Here is a 15,021-nt window from a genome sequence, read left to right on the forward strand (position 1 = left end):
CTCGATACTACAATATGGACTTGAAAGCTGGACATTAAAACCCTCCGTTACTCGCACACGGTGTGGGAGACCGGGCCTGTAAATAAATTCCTGTAACTCTGCTTGTAGTGGGGATTTTGAATGGCTACTTCGTATACTTCTTCAGTGGTCAATCAACTGTGGGTAAAGTCAGTTCGCAGTGTAAAAAATAGTACTGTCCTTTTGTTATTACGCAACACGGTCCCGTACACCGTGTGCGAGTATTTGTGCACCAATTTTTGTGTTTGGATCACACATCGATATTTTTAATTAGTAAGGTAATTTAAGATATTTTCCTTATTTTCAATGTTTATAGATTAGTTTATTTATATTTATATATATAAATATAAATATATAACTTACCCAGAACCATCAGAATGAGGTTTAGGGAGATATGTGGTTTACCAACAGAACAAGTACCAGTCGTAACACCAGGAACTTCAGATCGCTGTGCTGTTTGTGATTGGAAGAAAAATAGAAAAACAAAGTTTTACTGCCAAATATGCTCAAAATATCTGTGTTTGGAACACCATTGTTCCAATGAATGTGACACCATTGTGTATTTCATGTTTTAAAAATGTTAATTAATTTTTATAACTTTTTTTGTTACTACAATTACTCTTTATTTTTAATTTTTTTGTGTATTGAATTAAGATCTAAAGTTCTTAGTAAACAAATTTAACCATATTCAATTTTTTTTTCACTTCCAAAGTTTTTGTATATACATATAAATGGATAACAATGAAAATTATTAAATTTTTGATTAAAGTAATATAATGTGAACACAAACGCATATCTACAAAATTATATGATCATATATTCATTAAATAATTTAATCGTCCACAATTTTGCAAAAAAAAATAATTTTAAAACACTGCTGACCCATATTTTTGGACCCGGTCTCCTGCACCGTGCGCGAGTATCCGATCACAAAAAGTTGGCGCGAGTAACGAAAGGTTAAAACAAGAACACATAAATCAGCTACAGTCATTTGAAATGTGGTGTTACAGAAGGATGCTTACAATAGCATGGACACAGAGGAAGGGGAACACGGAAGTATTGCGAGAAATGGGTAAAGAATGCGAAATAATAAACACAATAAAAATAATAAAGTTACAATATCTGGGACACGTAATGAGGGGACCGCGATATGAAATGCTAAGATTGATAATACAGGGAAAGATACGAGGCGGAAGGAGTATAGGAAAAGGAGAGTGTCGTGGTTAAAGAATTTAAGGGACTGGTTTAGATGCAGTTCTATAGAACTCTTTAGAGCAGCGGTGGATAGAGTAAAGATAGTGATTATGATATCCAACCTCCGATTAGGAGACGGCACTTGAAGGAGAAGAAGTATCCGGGTACCTAACTGATATCAATTTGTAACCGGGTACCCGGCTGACTACACAATGGATTTATATTTTTTTATATTAGGAATATTTTACTTATTATTAAGACTAGTTTTGTACTTTATGTTAAGGTATTGTTTTGTTAAAAGTATCTTTATTTAAAAAAAATATACCTTGAAAACTATTTCTGATTAACCAGCTTGAAAATAGTACACCTCATTTACTACGTACCTACAAAGCAAATTGATAATAATTTCTCAATATATTGTTGTTCCTGTCGTCATAAAATACCTAACAGGTTATTTACCTAAACCCAAAATAACACTAATTATTTATAAATTTTATTTACATGTGAGAAATAAAAATATTTATTAATAACAAACTTAGATATCGATAAAGCCGACTTGATAAAAAGAAATACTTTTCGAACGCTATCGATAGTTTGCAAATCATAATTGACCGTGTTACTTTGACCGCAATTATCAATATCACTACACTAATCATTATCAAAGCATTTTTTCGGATGAGTAATTACGGTATTGAGCAAATTTATATTAAATGTGTTAAACCTCCAACAGTTTAATTGAAATGCAGCCGTCCGTTTGAATATTAACAAAGTTAGTAAGTAGAACATTTTCAATTTTCAGTATTTGTCAGATTGAGCCAGAAAAATGAAATTTTGGTTGATATTAGTTTGTTACACATGGATATTTGCAGAATGCCATACGACGAAGAACCGTACGGGTAAGTTAAAAATTGCTAAATTAAAAATAGATTGAAAACTTTTTAAATGATGAACTAGCTGCTGGTATGAGCACATTGTGAAATGTAAGGAAATAAGGAGTCTAATGCTCATAATCTTATTGAAGGTTTTATTAACTACAGTTTGTGGGCGACCGGTTTCGGCGTTTCCAATTTGTACTCCATCATCAGGCCCTTAGAAACTGAACAAAGATATCAGTACAAGAAGTATACAGTGTACCATCTGGTGTTAGAATTGTAACAAAATAGCCCCTGTGTCTTACTATATTTCAAACTCATATGGTCTTCTAAATGTGTTCATTGGTTGCCTAGGTATTTTAAATTGTATCTCACTTAGTTGTAATGTATGTGTGCGATATACTAAGTAGTTAATTTTGTGCAATGCCAGAAAAAACTTACAAAAAATATATGAGAAAAACAAAGATGCTAATTGACTGCACAAACGAAAAATGACAAACAACACATATATCAAATTGTGAAAAACTACATCTAAATTGCCAATTGTGAATTAACAAGGAGAAAAATCCTTTTATTAAATTGTAAAAGTATAGGATTTTTTTTGTTCTGACTTTGTAAAAAAATGTTCCTATACTTTTACAATTTAATAAAAGGATTTTTCTCCTTGTAGATTCACAATTGGCAATTTAGATGAAGTTTTTTACAATTTGATTATATGTGTTGTCGAAGTAATCGAAGAAATATGTGTAATCGAAGGACGCAGAGGAATTGGTAGAAAGCAGGCCTCTTGGTTGAAGAATATCCGGGAGTGGACAGGAATAAAGAAAGCAGAACACCTATTTAGAATAGCTCGAGACAGAGACAGTTTCGCCATGTTAATCGCCAACGTCAAGGGGACTTGATAGGGCACGTTAAGAAGAAGAAGTGTTGTTTGTCATTTTTCGTTTGTGCAGTCAATTAACATCTTTGTTTTTGTCATATATTTTTTGTAAGTTTTTTCTGGAATTGCACAAAATTAACTACTCAGTATCTCGTACACATACATTACAATTAAGTGAGATACAATTTAGAACACCTAGGCAACCAATGAACACATTTAGAAGACCATATGAGTTTGAAATCTAGTAAGACACAGGGGCTATTTTGTTACAATTCTAACATCAGATTGTACACTGTATACTTCTTGTACTGATATCTTTGTTCAGTTTCTAAGGGCCTGATGATGGCGTACAAATTGTAAACGCCGAAACCGGTCGCCCACAAACTGTAGTTAATAAAACCTTCAATAAGATTATGAGCATTAGACTCCTTATTTCCAACATTTTTGAAAACTTTTTATTTGTTGTTTGACGGTTCTGTCACTACTAGGTTTGACCATTTAATCCAGGTTTGATTTATGGTCTTGGTCAAAGTCCAAATAACGAAAGTTTTCGACCTTAGACTAAAGAATTTTCGTTAAACCTTCTTCTTTTTCTTTTTCTATAGACATGACTGTCTGTTTTTTCAATGTGCCCTCCAGTAAGTTGTCGTTCCTTAGTTTTCGTGGTATTACCACTGATCATCTTCCTATTGGGGAACCGTCTCTCGTCGTCCTTACTACTCTATTTATTGTCTTTCTTACCCAGTTATTACTGTTTTCTACCTTGCATATTGTTCAACTATCGGGGTATAACTGTTACGAGCACGCTTAGCAGGTTATATGGAAGAATTATAAAAGAACGCATATGCGAAGAATACCGCCCTTTTGAGTCAGAAGAACAAAACGGATTCAGAGCAGGACGATCCACAATAGCTAGTATTTTGTGCTTATCCCAAATACTCGAGAAAAGAACACTGAGATCCCTAGAAGTGCATTTACTTTTAGTCGATTTAACAAAAGCATATGACACCGTGCCTGTTGCGAAGTTGTGAAAAGTATTGGAGAAAACCAGTATCAGCGTTACACTAATCGATGCTATTAAAGAGCTATATGTATAAGAACACAATAGCAAAAGTTAAAATAGAAAAAGAGGTGTCTAATGGTTTTCAGGTAACAAAAGGACTGAAGCAGGGTTGTTGTTTATCTCCCATACTGTTCAACATGTATATCGATGAAGAACTCAGGCACTGGAAGAAGAAGTGTAAACGGATGAGGCTGCCTATTGGGGATGAAACGTTATATACGTTGCACTATGCAGATGGAAGAGTACAAAAAATGGGGCGTTGAAGTAAATGTCCAAAAAACACAATATCTTTGCGAAGGAGGAGAAAATACTGCAGAGGACCTCGACTTGAAAGATGAAACTATTAAGAAATGTGACCAATGTACATATTTTGGGGTGAAACTGACAAAGACAGGGAGAAGTGACGAAGCCATAAATGACAGAATAACCAAAGGAAAACAAGTTAAAGGTGCGTTGAATTCAGTATTATGGTAAAAAAATATAAGACCGGAAACGAAAAAAGAATATATTATAATACCATATTAAAACCAGTAATCGTCTATGGCTCAGAAGTGTGGCAGTTATCACAAAAACTTAAAGGTAACCTATTGGCAGTTGAAATGGATTTTTGGGGGACAGCAGCGGGAAAGTCTAGATTAGAACATGTGAAAAATGAGGACATCAGGAGACAAGAAAGTACAAAGATCAAATAAAGAAGACATCGAAAAACAACAACTAATATGGTACGGACATGTTAGACGTATGGGGGAAGAAAGACTACCCAAAAAGGTATTATACTGGGTACCACCAGAGAAAAGAAAACGAGGACGATTATTAGACTGGGTACCACAAACAACATGGATCCAAGGAATCTCAAAAGCAATATCAGCAAGAAATATATCTGAAGAAGACTGGCAGAATAGACACGCTTGGCGAACGGGAACCCAAAGGCGTATTACGCTATGAACGGGATATATAAAATATATACCGTGCATCTCCCTCGTATAGCTGTAGTTCTAGCTCTGTTCCATAATATCTTACCATCGATTTTTCGAACAGTTTTCATCTCCGCTGTTTCGAGCAATCGTTTTGTCCTCTCTGTGTCAGGTCGTGCTTCTGCCGCATACGTCATTATTGGTCTGACTACTGTTTTGTAAATTCTCCCTTTCATTTCTTTTCCAATATTTTTATTTCTCCGTATTGTATCATTCAAGTAACCTGCGGCTCTGTTTGCTCTATTCATTTGGTCTTCCACTTCTTATTCGAGCTTTCCGTAGCTAGATAGTGCGATGCCTAGATATTTAAACTCCATCATTTGTTCTACTATCTGCCCCTGTAGCTCTAATTTACATCCTTTTGAATTTACTCTTATAACCCTCCATTTTGTCTCTGTTGGGGAACATGTTAAATTTTTTGGCGGTTATATTAAATAGGTATAGCGTACGCTGTAAATCATCTTCACTTTGAGAGATGAGTATTGCATGGTCTGCATAACAGATTCTTTTGAAACACATACAGAAGCAAAGAAACTTCAATTTGTATACTGGTATTAAATAGTTTATTAAAAAACTTCTTAAAATGTCATCCAAATGGATTGCAAAACGTTTTCGAGCTAAATTAGATCATCTTCAGTGCCACGTTAGATTAAAGCAAAAGGTTAAAATTGTGACCATTAATTAAAGAAAAAACATGTGGAAAGTACTTACGTTCTGCTAAGTAGATGAAACTAGCACAGTATTAAAAGTGGTAACCTCAAAATATATGGTTTACATAGTAATATTTTATAAAATATAGCAACTCGCAAGTCGATGTAAACGATGTAAATGGATTAAATTATGCTATGAATGCTCACAGGGCAACATGGTTCTCTGTTCGGAAAAATGCTAAGTTATTGCCAGTTCAATGGGTATAGACCAACTGAGAAGTAGGAAGTACAAATTCATTTTGACAAGAATGACATAACAAGACATAACGGAGGTTATGAGGTATATGTACAATGATCGGAACAATCCCCGCGTTTTTTGAGCAGTATTACAAATATCGATGATAACCAAATTATTTTTCTTATTGGTATAAGTATTAAAATTAAGCATGTTAAAAAAAGTACACACTTTTTAAATTCTATCACTTGCTGTGTGTCTTGTTAGTATTGATAACTTGTCTAATTAATTTCTTTTTGGATCTTAAATTTTATATGCAATATTGTCCTTTCCATTGCTCTTTGCACTTTTAAAAGTTTATCAATCTTCATGCTTTTATTTATTGTACATTAACTTCAAACCATAAATAAAAACAGGAAGTTTATATTGGTAAAATATTTTTGTTAAATAAAAGGTTTCCTCGCCAGTCTGATTCGTTTTTTTATTTCTATCATTTAATGAAATAAAAATGAGAGATATCTTATATTTCAATATGAGATGTTCCAATTTTTTCTTCCAATATAAAAGTGTTTATTTTTCCGGAAATGAAATTTCAAACGTATGTCTATGTTTTATTTGATTGTTATGGTGTCTTTTCATCCACGTCTCGAGAAATTTTTCTTTTTAAAAGGATTAATCCCCGATCCTAATTTTATTTTTCCGCTTCACTAGTTAATTCTCTGAGTACCAATTTGAAGTCGATTTCTGTATCCATTGTCATACACTTCCATGAATTTTTTCCGGTATTAGTACTCAATGCACGGTAGGGTATTGCTCCAATAGTAAACTCAATTTCGAACGAAATCGAGTAGCTTTTGAGTGCTAGAATGCGAAAATAAGCCACGATTAAGGTGGCTGTAATACACTTGTACAGATTGCCTTTTACGTCAAAATTAATTAAAATAAAAAGATTCCAAGAATTTATCGAAATCGTAGTTTGAGAAAAAATTCTGACCTCTGCAAAGTTGATTTAAGGTCGAAAATTTTACCACGGTGCTATCTATAGCGACATAAATAACAGGACCGTACTTGGATTAATTGGCGAAAAAAATAATATACTTACTTTTGAAAAAAGCAAAAAGAAATAATTTGTCGAAATCATAGCACCGAATAAAATTGTTGACCTCTATGAAGTTAATTCGTCGGAGATTTACAAGGTGCTATCTATAACGATATACATAACAGGACCGTACTTGGATTCATTGGCGGAAATAATTTATTTACTTTAGCTAAATTAGTAGAGATGAAAGAAATGATCAGTTGTTGAAAGATACAAAGAAAGGAAACAAAAGTGGTCAAATAAAACCAACGAAAATCATAAATGATGACTTACTACAAAATATTAAAGGGGCTTTAAAAAGCGAACAGAGGAAAACAAACTAAGAGGAGAAAATCATTAATAAAAACATACTCGTATGCAAGAAATAAATTAAATAACATAGAAAATAAAGAAATTTTAAATCGATATTATCTATACACTATCTACTATACTATATATAATAAATAAAAAAGGAAAAAAGGAAAAGTTAAGTCACTCAAGAAATTTGAATCTTACCATTCTTTAACTAAGAGAGTAGACCCTAAAAGAAAACGAATGAACACTGCGCCGTCACTTTTTAGTGATACATGCGTCGGCAGTGGCGCATCAAACTTTCTCCTTATGGACGGGATAAATAAATTAAAAGGTACCCTCCCTCACTCCCAGAATTAAATTTGTCATTTTCTTAAGTTATATGTGGCTAAATAATAAGACTCAGCGTAATTTTAACCCACGACTCCCTCCCCCCTTCCCCAACCATCAAGAACTTCATTTTTCGTTTTTATTTTTTTAGGATGGATGCAATCAATTTTAAAATTTGAAAAAATTCACGCGCATAATTGAGGGCTTTACAAAACACGTATATTTTGTATAGATCCGTAGGTTGAGTATACATAACCTCAAAAAAATTTAATTTTTTTTTTGAAAAAAGCGTATAACTTTTTTTGGAGAGTGCTGGGGATCAAATTTTTTAGATTTTGTGTATTTTATCAAATAATATGTTTTTAATTTTTTTCAGTTTTTTGCGTAAGATTCGCCAACTTCAAAAATACAAAAAACGATTTTTTGGGTGTTTTTGGGGGATTTGCTCCAGTTTATAGACTTCAAAATAGATCAAATCAATGTTTTATAGGTTATATGTAAATTGAAGTAACCGCGCCTTTTGGAACATTAAAAAATGAGAGAAGCACGTTTAAACCCCCAAAAACCCTATAAAAAACAGTTTTTAAAGGTGGCGAACCTTACGGAAAAATCTGAAAAAAAATAAAAACATAGTGTTTAGTGAGAAAATACACAAAATAGAAAAAAAATTAGACCTCCAGCCACCTCCAAAAAAAAAGTTGTACGGTTTTTACCAAAAGAATAATTATACATTTTAATGTTTTGTAATAGCCTCAACTATGCCTATTGCGAACGGGGGTGGTAGGTTAAAATTATGCTGAGTCTTATTATTTAATCACGTATAACTTAAAAATGAAAAACATTGAAATCTTGAATGGGTTGCATGTGAGAGTTCATTTTAAATAAGTAAGTCAGTAAGTCTGCCTTTTACTTCATTTGAAAAAAATTGAATTTTTGGAGTGAGGGAGAGCACCTTTTAATCTATTTATCCCGTCCATAAGTGAAAAGTTTGATGCGCCACTGTCGACGCATGTGCCACTAAAATGTGACGGCACAGTGTTCATACGTTCTCTTTTAGCTTCTACTATTTAAGTTATAGGGTCTTATCGTGACTAAAATTATTAACAAATTTCACCTACACGGGTTCCTAGTCTATAAAATAATTAACAGAGTTATTAACAAAGAAATTGAAAAATGACATATAACATCGTGTTAAAATGGTTTAAACTATTTTTCACACGTTTTCTGATATATTACAGTTTTCTTTCTTTTATTGGGTTTCCAATTATTTTTTTCTTTATCCTTCCTAATCCTTTACCGTTCACAGTTTTTTAAAAGTAACCGTCTCGTTTTAATCTAAATGTTTAAATTCAGACGTACTTTAGACATATTTCAAATGCCACATATTTATTGCCAAAACTCAAAATCGAAATGTCATAGGTTTTTAAGATCAAGCTTTAACAATAACAATTCAATTTATCGATTAGGATCGATTAAGAATCGTAAAAAATGGCAAATGTCGTTCAACGTTAATTTATTTAATAGCTTTCCAAAATCTGACTTTATTTGCAGCAAAATTCAAAAATTGCATACGAAATCTGCACTCTTTACCTTCAAAACGCATTTTGATTTTTGTCGATAGGACAGTCTGGTCAAAAGATATCGAAAATCTACTGTCGAGTTAATTCAAATTTATTTTGAAAAAATTGATTTCGCGACCGCAACTGACATTAAAAATCGCCAGTCGCTTCAAGAGTTGTTTCTGAGAGATCGTTTAAATTATCTCATCTACATTTCTTGATTGAAATATTTTTGCCAGATCAGATAACAGCAAAACTGTAGGATTACATTGGTTGGTGCTTAATATATGCTTTTGATGTATCTACTGTTGAACGATATGTCAATTTTAACTTTACTCACAGAACAACTCCTATTTTACACGCATATTTCATGGAGTAATCGCGCCAAAAAAACCAGATTTTTGTCGTTCAATTATCTTACGGAATGAATAACTTTACTATTGTCTGGTTTTAAAGTATTTTCTGTATTGATTGGTTGTGGCTCATAAATTATCAGTAGTAATTGCACAAGAGCTCTAAAATTATCTAATTTTTCCAAGTGGCACTTTGACAGTTTTAATTTCAAGAACCGAAGGGGAGTGAAATTATGTCAAAGTGTAACGAGGGTAAAAATTCGATAATAATTTTAGAGATCGAGTGCAATTTGTTGAGATTATTTTATGAATAAAACTGTTCAAAACCAATATTTTATTGTAATTTATTTATGTAAGTACAAATTAGTACAATTAAACACACAGTTGTTATAAATATTTGACGGTTGAAAGTCATCAGTTTTATAATTTTTAAAACATTAATTGTCATTAATGTGACTGAATGTATTTTTTCGTAGCAACGAAGGGTATCTGACGTAATATACTTGACGACGGGATATTATCAAAAATTATCGGGTATAATATCACAAGAGAGTGAGAATAAATTGAAAAGTCATCAGTTTTATAATTTTTAAAACATTAATTGTCATTAATGTGACTGAATGTATTTTTTTGTATCAACGAAGGGCATCTGACGTAATATACTTGACGACGGGATATTATCAAAAATTATCGGGTATAATATCACAAGAGAGTGAGAATAAATTGAAAATAATGCGACAGTTTTTCGAAAATTTGTTGTCTGGCAATAGACACGAGAGCCCGCAGGGCTCGAGTGGCTATTGCCCAATGACAACAAATTTGAGTCATTATATGAGACATTATTTTCTTATTTATTCTTACTGTCGTGTGATATTCGTAAGATTATTTTTTAATACGTATATTATGGGTATTTTCTTAAATGTGACAGTTGTCAAAACTAGGGAACTGGTTGCCATTAAACAGAAACAATCTACTTAAAAAATTCTATCGGTAATTTTCTACAGTAGATAATTCTCAGTATAATAAATTTTAATCTGATTGGACAGAATTAAACACGTGATCAAATATCTTACTATACGATTGAAAGTTAAAATCATCAAAAAATAATCAGTTTAGTTTTTATTTCTGTATCTTTCTATTGGTCAGAATCTCATATGAATGAAATAATCACGAATATGTTCCAATTTTGGTGGCAATTTACTAACATCTCTTTACTTTTATTATTTTCAGCACTTTTTGAACAAATCAAGAAAGGTATAGAAGAAATAAAGACTTTCAATAAAGCGTCAGCCACCTTTGAGACTGCTATTAAAGAGTATAACATTCCAAACATATTTACATCATCACCAGACAATTTTGATAAAGAAGAGGTATGTTCGACATGTCTCTCCATTTCTGATTTATTCATCCAAAAAAGACGAGAAGGTTTAAAGGACGTCGATTTTCATAAGCAACTTGTATACTTTTGTAATCTAATCAGCGGCCAAAAAGAAAGAATTTGTGAAGGTCTTATAAAATTAAATGCGGTGAGTATTTCTTTTTGTTAACTGGTCAAAATATAGAAAATTATTTACAACCGTAAAATAAACAATTTTTTTTTATTTAAAATTTAAATCCTTTATACAATGTATATAATTTATTAAAAATTCCCTAAAAGGGCTACATCACAAATCCAGAACGTTTTCAATATGAATGCAGACCATCGTCAGTGCTGAACCTAAATAAAATATCTTCTTCTTCTTCTTCCTCTTTATAAGCAATTCTGCTTGTTCATTGGCGAATTGATACCTCTATAGAAGGTTGTCACTCCATCTTTTGCGCGGTCGGCCGATACTTCTTCTACTGATTGGTGATTTATCTCGTGCTATTTTGACAACACGTGTCTCCCCCATTCTGGTTATGTGGTTGTTCCATTCTTTTTTTCTATTTAGTGTCCATTCGTTTATATACTATACGTTACATTGTCTTCTAATATTTGTCCTCTTTCGACCTCTCAGTGTATTTCCTGTAATTCTTCTCAGTACTCTCATCTCTGCCGTTTCCAATAGTATTTGTGTTGTGGCTGTATCGGGTCTTGTTTCTGATGCATATGTCATTATTGGTCTTACACTGGCTTTATAGATTCTTGACTTCATCTCAGTGTTAATATGTCGGTTTCGCCATATAGTGTTATTAAGGCATCCTGCCAATCTATTTGCTTTTTGTACTTGATTTCTCACTTCTTTGTCTAGGTCTCCGTAACTTGACAATGTAATTCCAAGGTATTTTACTTCCATTACTTGTTCAATACTGATACCAACAATTTATATTTTGCATCTGATTGGTTCCTAACTGATTACTATTATTTTGGTTTTCTGAGATGAAATTGTCATATTGAATTCTTTGCTCTTATGTTAAATCTGTGGACTAATCTTTGCAGACTGTCTTCATCTTGGGCTATCAATATTGCGTCTTCTGCGTAACAGAGTAATTTTACTTCTTTGTTTCCCATTCAATATCCTATTCCTTTGTTGATGTTTTTGATGATTTCATCCATGATTAAATTGAAAAGCATAGGACTCAATGAGTCTCCCTGTCTTATTTCGCTGCCTATATCTATAGGTTCTGTAAGTTGTCCATCTATTCTGACTTCCATTTTGTTGTTTTGGTAGATGTTTTCAATAGTTTTTATGATATCTAGAGGAACTTCTCTATTATACAGAAGATGGATTACATCTTTGAGTCTTACTCTGTCAAATGCTTTCTTTAAGTCAATAAGATATAGAAATGCTGGTCTATTATACTCTAGTGATTTCTCGGTAACTTGCTTTATGACGAATATTGCATCTGTACACGATCTTCCAGTATGAAAACCCTGTTGTTCATCTGCTAAACTTCTCCTCTGATTTATTAAATCTTGTAAAATTTTAGTTGTAAGTTTTAACAAGTTGATACCTCTGCAGTTTTCTGGCTGCTTTTTATCTCCTTTTTTGAATAGTAGAATTAGTTCACTCGTTCTTCATTCTTCCGGTATTTTATTGCGTTTTATGATTTTGTTAATTAATGTTGTTAATTATTCTGTCATTGCTGCTCCACAATATTTCAGTAATTCGTTTGGTATTCCATCCTTACCTGCAGCTTTTCTGTTCTTCAGCTTTTCGAGTGTTTTTCGTACTTCCTGTGCACTTATACTAACATATTTATTTGGGGTAATTTCTGGTGTTTCCGGTTCTAGCATAATTTGTTTTTCTTCTACATATAGCTTTTTTAGATAGTCAACCCATGTATCCTTTTCTATGTGTTTTGGTTCTATTAGTTCCTTTACCTCCTTTCTTTGACCTCTTATAAAGCGCCCTATTTCCTTTTGGAGACCATAAAAATCATGTTCCATTTCTTTCGAAAAACGTTCCCAGTGATCATTTTTTTATTCTTCTTACTACTTAATGTGTTTCGTTCCTTATAGTCTTGTAATTATCGTATGCCTCTTGTGTTTTAGTTGACATGTATTTTTGGTATGCTTTTTTCTTCTCTTTACATTTTTCCTTCACTTCTGTACAAAACCATGGAGTTCTTTGTGTTATAAGCGATTTATTTTTATTAATGTTTCTTTCACCAAGAACTTCCTTGGCTGAGGCTAAGATATTAGACTTAATTAAATAAAATATAACCTACGAATTTAGTGCAAACATTTTTAAAATGTTGACTAAGGTTGAAAAAAGTTTAGGTTATACTTACAGGATGTTCACATGCTAAGGCACCAAAATTGAAAATATATGGGTAAAAAACCCTTTCAAACGATACATTCATGAATACATAGAAAAACCTTGTTTTAAATAACATGGATGTTATAAATAATTCATGATTAAGCACCGGAAACCATTTGATCCTCACATGAGTTGGGGCACGTCCTAAGGTTCAGCTACCTCATATTATTTATCTTGAACGGTCGGCAACTGATGGTGTAACGGGTATACTTGAACTAAGTCAGAACTAAACTGAGTGCAACCGGAAGTACCAAATTGTACCTTTTGTTTATTTAGCCAACAACAACAAACAAATAATAGTTCTAGTTCATCTCCAGGGATGGACTGTATATCATATTCTATGCTATATTTTCTACCTACAGAATATAAACTATTATTACTACAAATTTTTAACACTATATGGCAAAACAAAAATTTAATTCCCAAAGCATGGAAGGACTATATTGTATTACCTATAAAAAAGCCAGGAAAGCCAGATAACAAAGTTGAATCTTACAGACCTATATCTTTAAGTTCCTGTATACTAAAAACTCTAGAGAGATTAATCAAAAATCGGCTTGAATACTGGCTTGAGTCCGAAGATATCCTTCCCAAATCTCAGGACGGCTTCCGAAAATCCAGGTCTACACAAGATGCTCTCACTTCCCTAGTCTCTTCTTTACAGGTCAATTTTACAAATCAGGCGTCGACAGCTGCAGCATTTATAGATGTAACTTCAGCGTTTGATAACATAAATTTAGATATTCTTTATAAAAAATTAGTAGATCTTGGAATGCCACTTAAAATTTCAAATTTCATTGTATCCTTTTACAAGAATAGATGGACTTACTTAAAAATAAACGAGAAGCTTTTACCACCAAGGTTAACGAGTATAGGTATACCACAGGGTAGTATTTTAAGTCCACTTCTCTTCTCATTGTACAATATAGATTTAGAACATATAGTACCTCCACACTCTAATATTTTACAATTTGCAGATGATGTTGTGTTGTACACCTCCCATTCTTGCCTAGACATTTGTAGACGTCAACTTGAATTTACATTAGATTGTGTAAAAAATGATTACCATTCTCTAGGCTTATCCATATCAACCACAAAGACTGAAATTTGTTTTTTCTCCAAAAAACGCCAAATTCCTCAAGGCACCTTTAAATTAGGTAGAATAGAATTTCCGATAAAAAATTGTGTTAAATATCTTGGGACGTATTTGGATCGTAAATTGTTATGGAAGGATCAAATTCATTCTATTATAAAGAAATCAGAAAATTCTATGAATATCCTTAGAGCTTTTTGTAGAACCGGTTGGGGGGCTGACCCGAATATTGCATTGCTATTCTATCGCTCAATGATTCGACCAATTTTCGATTATAGTTGTCATTTATATGGTTCTGCGTCAACAGGATATCTTAATAAAGTTGAAATCCAAAGGAATAAATGTTTGAGACTCTGTCTTGGTTACTTAAAATCTACTCCTATTACTATTATCGAGAATGAAGCTAAGGAACCACCACTTACTCTACGTAGACAGTTTTGTACAGATAAGTTTGTAGCTAGAGCTATCTCAAAAAACGTCAGCTACTTAAGGACTATTCGTAACTTGAATATATTAGATTTAAGCCATAAATATTGGTGTACTAAAAAAACTCCCATATACGTTGAAAGCTACAGGAAGTTGACAATGAATGAAAACCAAATGTACAAAAATAAAATACCTTTAATTTACACTAAACCTCCTGAAACTCTCTTTTCCAAGGAAATAC

At 32.6% G+C, this 15,021-nt stretch overlaps 1 protein-coding gene across 1 annotated transcript in view; it reads left to right on the forward strand.

Moving 5' to 3' along the window:
- Positions 1 to 1,798: 1,798 nt before the first annotated feature.
- LOC114337213 (sphingomyelin phosphodiesterase 1) overlaps positions 1,799 to 15,021 on the forward strand; it is a 52,619-nt gene continuing 39,396 nt past the window's right edge. The window contains exons 1-2 of the mRNA XM_028287618.2: positions 1,799 to 2,108; positions 10,749 to 11,044. Of these exons, the coding sequence (XP_028143419.2) occupies positions 2,036 to 2,108; positions 10,749 to 11,044 (369 nt within the window). The 5' untranslated portion in view covers positions 1,799 to 2,035. The remainder of the gene's footprint in view (positions 2,109 to 10,748; positions 11,045 to 15,021) is intronic.

This window comes from Diabrotica virgifera, chromosome 1 (assembly GCF_917563875.1).
Source record: "Diabrotica virgifera virgifera chromosome 1, PGI_DIABVI_V3a".
In the NCBI taxonomy this organism is placed as follows: Eukaryota; Metazoa; Arthropoda; class Insecta; order Coleoptera; family Chrysomelidae; genus Diabrotica; species Diabrotica virgifera.